This window comes from Podarcis melisellensis, assembly GCF_964234715.1.
Source record: "Podarcis melisellensis genome assembly, chromosome: 3".
Classification (NCBI taxonomy): domain Eukaryota; kingdom Metazoa; phylum Chordata; class Lepidosauria; order Squamata; family Lacertidae; genus Podarcis; species Podarcis melisellensis.
In genome coordinates, this window is record NC_138530.1 from 69375652 (window position 1) to 69388849 (window position 13198).

At 39.0% G+C, this 13198-nt stretch overlaps 2 protein-coding genes across 9 annotated transcripts in view; one reads left to right on the forward strand and one right to left on the reverse strand.

Moving 5' to 3' along the window:
* The window catches only part of HS3ST5 (heparan sulfate-glucosamine 3-sulfotransferase 5), a 137892-nt gene that overhangs the window by 26965 nt on the left and 97729 nt on the right, over window positions 1-13198 (forward strand). Inside the window, exon 1 of one of the 8 annotated variants that reach the window (XM_081905746.1) lies at window positions 12645-13063. The exons of the other annotated variants lie outside the window; for them this stretch is intronic. The gene's annotated coding sequence lies outside the window, so the exon portion shown is untranslated. Of the gene's footprint in view, window positions 1-12644; window positions 13064-13198 lie in introns of those variants that run through there. 8 annotated transcript variants of the gene reach the window in all.
* LOC309366315 (uncharacterized protein) overlaps window positions 1-13198 on the reverse strand; it is a gene marked incomplete at its 3' end in the record, with an annotated part of 76432 nt that overhangs the window by 1809 nt on the left and 61425 nt on the right. The window contains exon 5 of the mRNA XM_081904767.1: window positions 8950-9026. Within this exon, the coding sequence (XP_081760893.1) occupies window positions 8950-9026 (77 nt within the window). The remainder of the gene's footprint in view (window positions 1-8949; window positions 9027-13198) is intronic.

Sequence of the window (13198 nt, forward strand, 5' to 3'; positions counted from 1 at the left end):
GTAATGCTGTCAAATTAGGCTTGCCCAATTATACTTTTGTGCCTTTAATGTTTTGGCCCTAAATGCATGACATTATCTGTGTAAAATTTCATCTTGTTGGTTGCGGTCCAGTGTTACCGCTAGTCAATATCGTTTTGAATCTTGATTCTCTCTTCTATGATGCTAGACAACCTTCCCAATTTCATGTTACCTGCAAACTTGAGATGCACCTGTCTGCTCCCTTATCCAAGGGATATACCCGTACTCCATGTTCTGAATGTCCAAACATGTATTTACATGTTTTGATAGTTTTGATTTTTTCCAGTGAATGCTGACAGTAGGATTCATTTTTCTCAATATAGCACAAAACAAAAAACTCTTAAAGGCATAATCTAAGAAGTCTTTTGGAGCATTTGTGTACTGGGTTTGTTTTGTTTTTAAAAATTGAAATAGCAGCTGCAGGGGCCTTCATGATTACTATGGGGGCCATGACTCATGAAGAAGAGGATTCCTCCCATGTCACAGTGCTGGTGATACACTGCTATTTCACATGGAAAGAACTCCATTTGCCTCATAGTAATTTTCTGTACCATATAAAAAAGCAGTTTTAGGGGGAATTTGTATGGGTGATGGCAAAGGAGGAAAACATTGAAATCCTGGGGTAGTATTCAGCTAAGTTCTACTAAGAAATTGTACTTGAAAATTGATGCAGATGCCTAAGTTAGTTTACTGTACTCCATTTAAAACTTAGTTGAATACCATCTCTGCTATGTAGTTTGGTCCTGGCTGTTATTTCTGACAGCGGTTCCTTGTGCTGCATTGCTGCTTCACTGGGTCTAGTGGGCAGCTAGTGAAGCAAGTTCTAGAAAGTGAGGATCAAAAATTATGGTGTGCGCATTTAGCTTTCTACATAGCTTTCTGGACTAGGGTCATATGTATTTGAACTGCCTCTAGGTGGATAAACTTGGTGGCCAATCAGTATATTGGTGACTAATAATTAGCAGAGAAAAGCAAGAGAAGTTATTTAAAGAAGGTTAGAGAAACAGAGGAAGAAGTGGAACTAAGGTTTCTCTAATGATATACATCCATACTTAGACATCTGCTACATAATCAATATTATCAATAATATCTTGAGGCTTGTCCTTCTGGTAACACTTCTAATTGCTTAAATACTCTCTACTATGCTGCTTTAATTAGTATATCCAACCATCTATTTTTAATGCCCCTAAAAGAAATATGGCAATTAGAAATGTCTTTTGAGTGTGCATTACTTTAAAGGAACCATTTTCAAATAGAATTAAATGCTCAAACCTGTTTCACCTATAAAATAAAGATTCTTAGAAAAACAATAATTCAGTCACATAAAGATTTGTTATCTAAAGAAATGGCCAACTTAGAAATAGATTAGCTATTTAAGACTAATTTGGCCATATGTCTAATGGGTATGGTTCATAAACCTACACATAAAAAGCTTTGAAATGGAGAGTGGATGGTAAAATTACCCCAGGTTTTATCTTCTTTAGTTTGACTATTTAAATAGCTAACTCTTTCCTAACCTGACTGCTGTAAAAAATATTATCACTTGCTGCCTCGGAGACAGAACAGAAATTTTGTTGGTGTATTGTCCAACAGCATCCCTAACCTGAGCTGATGGAGGTGGTCTTAGTGGTGGGTTTTGGGTTACCTTTTCAAGTTCAGTGCTGGACTTCATGATAACTAAGGCAATCATGAGTCTTTTTCTATAAGGTGGATCCAGCACATGTGCTCGTCATACTCTTGTTTTGTTCATTTGTTTTTATTTGCCATAAAACATTTCAGGAATGATCCAATTATACATGGTTTCAAGTCACTCTATTGTCATGGATAGAACATTGATGAAGTTTGGATTGTTGTTCACAGTTTCTCTCTGCAGGGATGGAAAACTGACTAGGATGGCCCTGAAAACCTACAGAATCCCAAGGATTCCTGAATGCTTTGGGGGAATTTCTAATTGCCATGCAGGCAAACATGTTGGACGCTGATCTCATGGTGGAACAGTGAAGTGGAGTCCACTGGAGTGAATGCTTTGGTGACCTAAATATTGTTATAATGTCATCTTTGCATGAGTCAGTACCCAATCTTACCAAGGTGCCCAGTGTGGTTGTTAGGTCAAGCTCCTTTGGCTTTGCTCTTCATGTGACTATGCAATGTGCATGGCATAAAGGCATGACAGAGGAAGCAAACTTTGGTGCACTTCAGCTATCTTTATTAACTTGCTCTAGGTGTATTCTAATGCCTGACAATGCACCTGATATATTTGTCTGTTGCCAATTAGCTCCCCTTCTGTACCTCCCCTTCCTGCCCCCCTTGCCTCCTCCTCATTGGTAATTTTCTTGTCTAGTTAGGATCCAAAGGGATCATGAAACCACGTGTACCATTTTTTCAATTTCTCAACTTTTGTGCTATTTTGGGAGTGTTCTGAAAATGCTAGCTCTGCACCATACATGGTTCCCTGGGTGAAGGACAGCGTGCCAATAATGAGAGGCAGACTGTGGCTTATGTCCAGCAACTCATGCCGAAACACTTCAAGAATCCCAGTATAAAACCATGACTGAGATTCTCAGGTCACTATGAAACTCAAGAAATCCACTCCTGGTCCTTTAATCAGAACACGTAATTATCAGCACTCATCCCCAGGGGTGCACTCCTCCATTGTCTCCCAAGACTGATGGATGCCAATCAACCACTCTTCTGATCCTCTGTCTCCTCCATTTCCTCATTTTTCATGTCCTTTCTGCTCTCATGTGTGCTTAACTAGTGTCATTTGCATTTGATTTCCCTCCCCCCATTGCATTGAGGTCTTTGTTGCAGCCTGCCAGATTCCTAGCACCCCTCCCAGACCCTTATATAGTAAACATAAATATTCCCCACCTCTGTCTATCTCTACTTCTGTCATAGCAACATGCAAAACATAAGCTGTTGATCCAGACAGAGTGGCATGAAGGAAATATATCCTTGTGTATTGTCTCTCAGCAAATGATTTTATTCTCTCAAATCATTCTGGCGATTCAAGTCACATGGCTGAACGGTGCTGTGTAGTAATAAACAAATTTCTTTTGAATCCACATTGGGACTCAGTGGTCCTTTGCTAACCTTTGTTGTGCCACAAATCTGGGCTCAAGCTCTTGAAATATCACACTTGTATGGCAGCACATTTTATGGCATGCATGTTAATCTGTAACATGTGATCAGGGACATGGGTAGGCTTGCTGGCACTGAACTCTCCTCTCCCTGAGAAAAAAAACTTCTGTAACATGAAAATTGTTCCAGTGATATAAATTCATATTAAATAGGCTGTGAACGAGGCGGCTAGAAATCCATGTCAGGCAGTCAATATTATACACCATTCTCTCACAAATTTGTGGAAACATGCTGCACGGTTGCACATCCTGTTCCCTGTTGTATATATCTAGGTCATAGCTACTCCCTTGATCAACACTGTATATGAATCATGCAATTAAATGGTCATGATGGTCCACAGTGTAAAAACTGGTAAAGATTTACAGTAGCTGTTAAAAGGCTCAGTCAATTACCTACCATCAAATGTTTTATTTGCCTGGGGGTTGGTGGTTTTTTTGTTTGTTTGTTTTTACACCTAACCTCAAGAATTAGGTAAGCAAAGAGAGGCTTTTTCGGTAACATATTTACACCTTCAGCCTCTGTGGTTTTTTACGCTGGGATAAGATCAGAAATAAGCCACCAATGTTTTATTTAAAAAGAAAAGCTTCTTTTTGCAGGGGAAGTTAAGGAAACATAAGAGATGTCAGGCCTTATTCCTGAGAAGGTTAGTATTTTACAGATACAAATGTAACAATGTCCTTCCCATGCAGACAGCTGAAAATGATTTAAGGGTGAAAGCCAATTGTTGCCCTTGTGCTTTGCAGCCAGTGAAGCTGTTTGCTGATGATGGAAGAGGACAGGAGGGATTTCCCCCCCCCTCCCCTGATTCCCCCTACCACATACAGGGCTCCATGAAAATAAGCTCATGGGAGCTAAGGGACTGCCCAAAACAGGGGAAAAGGAGAATAAGCAAAAAAAATGCTGCCCATCCTCTTCCATTTGAATCCCACCCATCTTCTTCAATTTGGTTATGATATAGAGGATTTCAGCTACATTGTAAGATGCCACACCATGCAACCAGAGCTAGAGATATTCAGTTCTGATACAGAGTCTCAATGTAATCTGACCATCTATGTGAGGTGGAAGAGTGGAACAATACTCTTCACTGTGTGGTACCACATGGAAATGTTTTCCAAAGGCCTTGGTATGTTTATATGGAGATGGAGGTGGTGTGTTTCACTGCCTGAAGTGGCTCTATTTCTGATTACGTCGTATGTGAGCAATAAACAAGTATGTTTCTGTATTCATTTATGTATTCGTTAGGAATACTTATAAACCACTAAACATCACAGTAATGCTACAGTGCTGTATAACAATAAAAACTATACAAGTAAAACAAAGATTAAGAAAAGTTCTCAAATATCATTAAATACTGTCTGCAGGTAGTGTGATGCTTATGGAAACCCAGTAGAAATAAAGAAATTTTAAAGCATCTAACAAAATAATTTGACTATAATTTTTATCTGAAGATCAGCATTCTTGATTGGTACAAACAACTCAGTATGCAGCTCCAAACAGATACTTCTCATCTGTCATGGCAGTGTCACCTTCTGTGATGGATAATGCTACCAATACAAATTTGGGTAGAAGGTGTTCTGCTGTTTGTACCACATAGATTAGCAGACTAATACATTATTTAGTGTTTCCATAGTGTTCGCTTTCTAGATATTTTAAGAATGCCCTCATGTCTGGCCAAGACTTCAGAGCCATGTTTTCTAGACATCATCAGCATACAAAGGACTTTCTGTGGCCCCTAAATGTCTGATTTGTAGTGAAATGAGGAAATTCAAGGTCTTGGGTGCATCATTGTGGATGTTGCTTGTGTTTCTGATTAAGACAATATTTTCTGCAGGGCAGCAGACATAAAGGGCAATTAAAGGTAAAGGGACCGCTGACCATTAGGTCCTGTCATGGCCAACTCTGGGGTTGTGGCGCTCATCTCGCTTTATTGGCTGAGGGAGCTGGTGTACAGCTTCCAGGTCATGTGGCCAGCATGACTAAGCCGCTTCTGGCCAACCAGAGCAGCACACGGAAATGACGTTTACCTTCCCGCTGGAGCGGTACCTATTTATCTACTTGCACTTGACATGCTTTCAAACTGCTAGATTGGCAGGAGCTGGGACCGAGCAATGGGAACTCACCCTGTCGCGGGGATTCAAACCACCGACCTTCTGATTGGCAAGTCCTAGGCTCTGTGGTTTAACCCACAGCGCCATATTGACAAAACAAAGGATAGAAATATGCTTCCCAAAATTCCAGGTGTACCATGCACCTGACCTCCCAGCAGCGGAGTCGCTTCCACTTACCAGCAGGGAGAGGGGCGAGGCAGTGGGGAGGTCAGTGCTGTGCAAGCACATTGGCAGAGACAATTCAGCACTCCTGACACTGCCACCTTGTCCCAGTAAGTGGCAGAAGGATAGCATGGGAAGTTGTATTGAAAGCTTCTGGGAGGTCCAGGAGAATGGCAAAGGTCTGAACCCTGACTGAAATATATCAAGAAAATCAGTATCAGTTTGCAGGAAAGCACCTGCTTGAACATTTTATCTAGGAAGATAAATGTTAAGCACTGGCTGAAGATGTAATTCACACCGTCCAGATCCCCAGCAGGTTTCTTTATGACTTGTCATTCCATGGCCTCCTTTAAATAGTCAGGATCACCCCTTGGACCCAGCTGGGCACTCTTGTCATATGTTTTAACCTAAACTAATGATTCATGCAGTAAATCTCAAACCATTACATTATTTAGATTTGACAATGACTAAGCCCTGACCCTGGCACTCCTTGTGGCCTTATGACAAGCTCTGTAAAATGCTTCTGAATAGGAGCGTGTTTGTCAGACTATGTCCAAAGGATGGCTCAGTTCCTACATGAGAAGTAACAGCAGACAGTCATGGCTGACACAGTTTCCCAGGACAATTTGCCTGCTTCAATCAATCTTCACTTGTAATGTCAGCTGCCATGGAAGGTTAGGCATATGCAATGACTTTAAGTTCTTCTGGAATGAGAGTAGGGATCATGGCCAGTACTCCATGTGAATTGAACTTCCAGCCTCCACAATTTCCCTGTCTCCAGAGCCCCCTGCAATCCACATGTATTCCATGGTACATGTTTAGGGGTTGGAAAGCAGAAAAGTTGACTCAGAAATGGTTCCTTTGGAATATGTTTACAAACCATGGACTAGTGAATGCTAGTCAGTATGGTTGGTTTTACAACACGTTTGCAACAAAGAAAGGAATTCATATTGATTTTCTGGAAACAATTGGCACAGTATTTGGCTTTGTATAACAATGAATATGTGCAAATGTCCCCATGTATGAATACATATTTTAAAAAATTCTGCCATTGCCTTCTTATCACTGAAATACTCTGTTTTTTAAAAACCAAGCCATCCTGTTCTTCACTGCTCCTGGGGTGAAAAGTATAATTTGTTGGAGGCCATTAGACTTAGACACCATTCACACAATAATGATTTTTATAATTACGTATAGAAAAGATTGTGAATCCTTTTTAAGTACAATGAGCTGCTAATTATTCTGAGCCTGCGGAAAGAACAATAGATTAAACAATTTGTCTTTTAAAGCTTACAGTGCCGTATTTGGTGGATATAGTGGTTGATAAGGAAAATACTTTTAAAACACAAATCATGCAGTATTTAATGCTTCTTTGAAAACTGCTGTCTTCATGTTAATTATAATGGATCTTTAAAATGTAGATTGTATTTGAAAATATCATTTAAGATTTTACTGACAGCATACTTTTAAAGTGTATTTTCTACTGTTGCCTGAGAAGGCCAGCGACAGAAAGATTTAAGCAACATTATTTACATACATTTTTTGCAATTGCTTTTTAACAGTTAAATAATAGGAACAATTTTATATAATAAACAGCTGGTAAACCTGCACTTCAGGGCACTGAATTCATCTAAACTTAACATCCCTGCAAAGTGATTTATACATTTATTTTCTTTTATAATAACACTGAATGGTCTTTGCTACTTCAAACTGATTGCCAAAGGACAGTTAGTTCTCATCCCAAACTGTGGCAAAAATAGCAAGGGTGCTGAAATTTGAGCTTTTCAGAAGGATATAGAAACATGCAATTTACACTTGTCCCTTTTAACACTGTGCTTACTGTATCTACTCTGGCCAAATTGCCTTTTACAAGGAGAACTATTTTTGTTCTTACATCATAGGCTGTATTGTAGCTCTACATGAATTACAAAACCCATAATCTTTATTTTCAAAATGATGGCACCACTTTACTTCAGTTACTGTATTTACTGAATTTTAAGTTATAGCTGAGATTGCAGAGCATATTACAGTTCTCCAAATGGAAGAATTTCATTTGCAATTAAACTTTTTGAAGTCTTTAATGCATCTGTCAGAATGAATGACAGACTCATTCAAGGTTTCTCTTCAATATAGGTGAAATAAAAGTTGTCACAGCAGGGTTCTTTTGGGGTGGGTGGGTGGAAATTAAGGTTATGTGCAAACTTGGCCAGGGAATTTTAAACTTTTGAAATTAAGTGCTTGCCATTGCCCTATACAAATGTGATATCAGTTTGGAAGTATTTATTATATATCATTTATTTCATAATTAATGCCAGGTATAGGTTCATCATTAGTACCATATTGGTTAGCCAACTCCAGAATTCTTTTGATATATTTGTTCAGGTGAAAATTTAATTATTTCCTTTTATCACATAAATTTTGTTTGTTGTTTTTAATGTTATAGGGTAATAAACATCATAGTACTTGGGTTTCCTATGAAAACATTTGGCTTGGGTGTCACTGAGGAAACTGAGATCCATGGAGAAGGGAGTGAAAGTATACAATGACTGGTATACCTAATGTCTTCAAATCCCTAATGTCTTCAAATCTGGAAATGTACAGTTTGGTACAGGTTGCACATATTAAATCCCTTCTTGTACCAGGGTATCATTGACTATGATGGATATAGAGTGCTGGCATCTTTATGCAATTAATGTTCACACAAAACCATGGTAGGAAAGAAAGGATTAAGCTTCCCTTCCCTATGTGATGTGGCTTTTACCTGCTCATGCCTGCTAAGATATTCTTTTTAACCTGATGTATTTGCAAGTAATGCATTTAATGTCACATCTAGTTTGTGGCATAGATTTTCAAGAAAAAGAACCCACTTCAGTATATAAATCTGAGATGTGGGCTCAGGATCATGAAAGCATAGATTCTAAGGGGCTGTACGGCTATTGCTTTTTGTAGCAACAGAAACACACGGTTACCTTTCTGGAATTTAAGAATTAAATGGTGTTTCTATCCTAGTGGTGCAGCAATAAAGCTGTTGGCATATTTGCAAAGCTGGATGGGGGACCGCGTGTTGAGACTCCTGTATTGCAGCAGGTTGGACTAGATGACCCTCAAGAACTCTTCCAATTCTACAATTCTATTATATTTTTTAGTATTATTATTGAGAAGCTTTTCTTTTTTCAGAAACTTAGCATGGTCCAATGCCACTATTCCTTCCAGAATATTTGTGGCTCACATGTATTTATGAGATGTTAGTGTTGCAGCACATTTAATGTGATAGTATTAAATGTTCATATTTAAAACAAAAACAAAATCAAAAGTACTTCTGAGACTGTGGGCTGAACACTCATAGACAGGGCATGCTTGTAATGTGATGGAAGTAACATTGGTTAAGTTACAAGTGGTCTTTTCCAGATTCCAAAGAATGAAAAACTACCTTTCATGTCAGATTTGTCTATGACCAAAAAGGTACTGATGTTTCCATAGTGAAAATAGCAAGTGGTTTATTCATAGACTCCTTCTGTACCTTTGCTCAGTTGAATTCCAGATGCACCAAAGCCAACTATTTCTTCTCTCCTTTTGTTTGCCCCTTGGACTGTTAATCTGATTTGTTGATATTGTTGACAGGTTGCAATATGAGAGAGGGAAATAAAAATGAAATCATTTTCAGTGCTTGATAGAATAATACAACGAGGCATAGTATTAGTAACAATGAACATTTATTTCAGCACCAAGAAAATATTTTTTTGTAGAAGATGTGGCTTGTGCAAGTATTTTGTCTTCTTTTTGTTAATATTCAGGTCACAATCAGAGACGGGAGGGAGGGATGGAGCCTAAGCACAATGCTGCTTTTGATTTTTCTGTCACTTAGATATTCATTAATAAACTGTATCTCTACCATTGCTCACTTCTCAAAACTCACATAACATTTAGATGAGCCACAGCGGAGTCAGAAATGTAGACAGCTCTGTGCTGTATTCATAGTGGAAGAAGTAACAGGAGAAAAGAGGTAGAATAATATTATAAACTCTGAAGAGAAACTATTTTATATTTCCCTGCATCATTTTCACTTTTTACCTTTTGTTTAATTCAGAATTATTTAAATTAACTATAAAACAATGAACCTTTTTTTCCAAATTAGCCCAAACAATATTGCTGTATATTTATTACTGTGTTGTATACTTATTTCATTTTAAAAAGTAGTGTCTGATAAAATTATTTCAATCCATCCCTCTGCCTCCTTCCTGTTCCCCTTACTGCGAGCCCTATAATTCCCCCTTCAAAGTACAAAGAACTAGATCATATCAATCTTCTTATTGTCTTTGGAAAATCTAATCTGTGGGTCAATGTTGGCCAGCTTTATCTTAAAAATTATCCAGCTGCAATTTGCCTGACAATTCAGCTTCCTTAAACTAACCCCCTTTCCCTCCTCCCTACTTCATTTGATCAGGGAAGTCTAATTTGCAGCTGTCAGGAACTTGGATTGATATGCTACTTTAAAAAATGATTTAGTCATGATTTACTCCAGTTTGGAACAGAAAGCAACAATATATTACTATCCAAGGAGCCAGTAATCGAGTTGTAAACCTATGTATTTTTGCCCATAGATGAACTAGAGCAGTTTGTTATCCAAGACTGCACATGGCAGTTTCTCCATAGGCCACAAAAGCCACAACCAAACAATCTGAGTTGAATATTTTCTGCATTGAAGGCATGGAAGACTATAAATTTGAAGTCAAGGAATGAAAAAGAGAGAGAAGTAACAGTCTCTGAAGACAAAACGCAAGCTCTGAAACTTTTTTTTTTTTAATGGCCTGGGAAGCTCAGTGTTTCAGTGCATAATATACCGTATTTGCAAACTATTCAGGAACCACTTAATATAAACAAACAAGAAAGCTAAGCACTGTTGCCAACAATGGGAATGTGGGACTGTTTTTCTATATAATGCAAGTAGTATATAATATCCTTCAGGTGAGCAACAGAGCTGCAGAAACCTTGATTACAAAGCTTGAAATGCTTTGTAATCATATTGTCAGATTTTCCTTGGCCAGGATCCAAACCTGTTGAAAAAGCTGTTGCACTCACACAGAGGAGCTTTTAAGCACTTCCCTTCAAGCCCAGCCCCAAAGCCCAATCCCAAGTGTGAGAAGGCTTCCAAACCACTACTTTATGTGTGGCAGCAATTGGATTTTCTCTCCCTGCACATTCTGAAGCACTTTCACTACTCATGCACAGGGGGTGGGAAGTATGGTGGTGGATCTGAATTGTGAATATTTTTAAAATGTCCACCTTTTCCCAGTGAACATGAAATTATCACCATCAGTTAATTACAGTCAACAGACCAGAAACAAGACCAAAAATTAACCATAGAATACACCAAAATTTGATACACAGAATATGCACCAAAAAGTGCAAAAAGGAAGAAAAGCTCAGTAGTATACAAAATAAGTAACCTCAGTTAATTCCCTGGGAATAATTGCTCCAGTTTTGGTGGTTATTTCCTCCTTAATTCTCACTGTCACAGATAAAAAAATATTAGCCTCTATCAATGTCACCAATGGGATTTTTGCTCCCAGCAAATATTTAACATGGAATTGAGCTAACCTTCCTGGTAATTTGGCCAATAAAAGACCAATCATTTGCTGAAAAGCTCCAGTGTAGAAATTGCAAAACAGAAGGAAGGACATGTTCCACACATTCCACCTCCTGGTTGTTTCTAGGGCATACCTCTAAGGAGAGAGGAAAATCAGCATGGCTACCCCAGAGCATTTGAAATGATGAAACATTCAATCTGGCCAGAGTAAAAGCTCTGCAGTATTTAACTACACATGAATTCCTAAAATAAGCAACTAACTGAAAAAGAACATTATAGGAAATGCTCAAGGAGCAATGTGATCAGGTTATACATGTGAGCCAAAGGGTCCTGAAAGGAAATATCCTAGAATCTTTGTTTTACCAGAGCTAGTGCAGAATTAAGTATCATTTGAAGAAGGAAAGAAGGATGCAACAAGATTTTTGGGCAATAGACTTAGTATATACACTATCATATCTATCCTTGGGTAAATATGGTAGCCACCAAGTTGGTATTTTAAAGACAAAGATCTTAAACCAAAATTTTAAGGCTGCCAATCAAGCTCTTATCTCAAAAGGACATCATCCTGTTTCCAGTAATATAGCTGCATTAGGAACACATCTTGGAATATGTAAAAGGACTTGTAAGAATTTAGCTTGAGCATCATTTAATTCCAACAACACTCCATTAGTTCAAATAGGAGCTCCACAAAGCACTGAAATAACCACAGGAATATATTGACACTCTTTAGGGTAAAAAAAGCACAATAGCAGACTGATTCATTAAAGTTTTCTGAGAAGCAAAAGATCTATGTGTAGCCCAAGAGATAAAATGATGGAATACCGCCCCCAAAGTGAGCACGAAATGGATTGGATACATGTGAACCACCAAAATCTACATCTTTTCAATTATCCAATTATATACCCAAATTGCCATGTGGTCATTGTTTCTACTATCAGAGCTCACACTCAGTGGCAGCCAATCCTATTTCCCCAGGGTCATCTTTAGTAATATGCGCTGCAAAGATCCGCCCTGCGCCCCCAAATTTAGTTTAGCCGCCCCCAAATTAACTTTTATTGAGCTTTTTTGGGAGGAGGGAAGCCAAAGTTGTTGACTTTTTTTAAGAGGAGGCGAACTCAAAATTGTTGAGCTTTTTGGGGTGAGGAAAATCACTCAGCTGTAACAACGACGCAGCGGAAATGTCTGCTTTTGCTTCCTGACTTGTCGGGAATATTTGAGGCTACAGAGTAACACAGCGATGGAGGGGGGGCGGGGACTTTGGCTCCACTGCTTTTCACTGTTGCCAATCGAGAGGGACCGGTATATAGTAGGTATACATTTGCCGCTCCCCAGAAATCAGCGCCTAGGTGCCCCACACCCCTTGCACTCCAGGGTAAAGACCGCCCTGTATGTCACTATTTGAGTTGAAATGGGAATGTGCTGCCCCCTGCCGCCCCTGTGCCCCGCCCCCTCCAGTTCTGCCATGTGCTAGAACTCTAGGAGCATTCCGTGAGGCATTCCCATTCATTGGGGAAGAGGTGGAAGTGTTCCATTGTGCAGTGGAAGTGGTGGAGCAGAGAGCAACACGTTCCCATTTTGCTTCAGGGAATGTTTTGGAAGGCAGTGTTAGCGGTAGGGTGGCCTGAGATGGGTGCCTCACCCTGCCTCACTAGTTAGCCAGCTCTGCTCACAGTTCTATCTTCTGCTGGCTTTTCTCTCTTATATTTCCTGAGTGTACAGTAACAAACAGTACCTATTACTAGAGAAGAAATTAGAAAATAAGACAGTTTTCATCCCTCTCTGGGAATAATTGGGACCATCTTCAATAGCCTATAGAATACTGATCTTACACCACCTTAGATTTTTGTCCACCTTGTACAGTTTTGCCTGGTTTGACTGTAAATGGCATTTTAGAGTCTTAGGCAGAGTTCTTACCCATCACCTGGTCCTTTGGTTTGTTTGTTTTATTGGAGATGCCGAAGATTGAACCTGCAATCTTGGACATGCAACATGTGTTATAGCACTTAACCAGATGCCTCAAGAATTTGGGTTTGACTGTTTCTTTATGGTGAGTTCACATGGTACAATTTGTCCTTTTCACTTTCCTATTTAGAGCCATCCATTATTTTTTTCAGTGCACACTCTAAAATTAACCTTTTTATTACTGGAAGGCTGGTGTTAATACCTTAAACTTCCTAGAAAT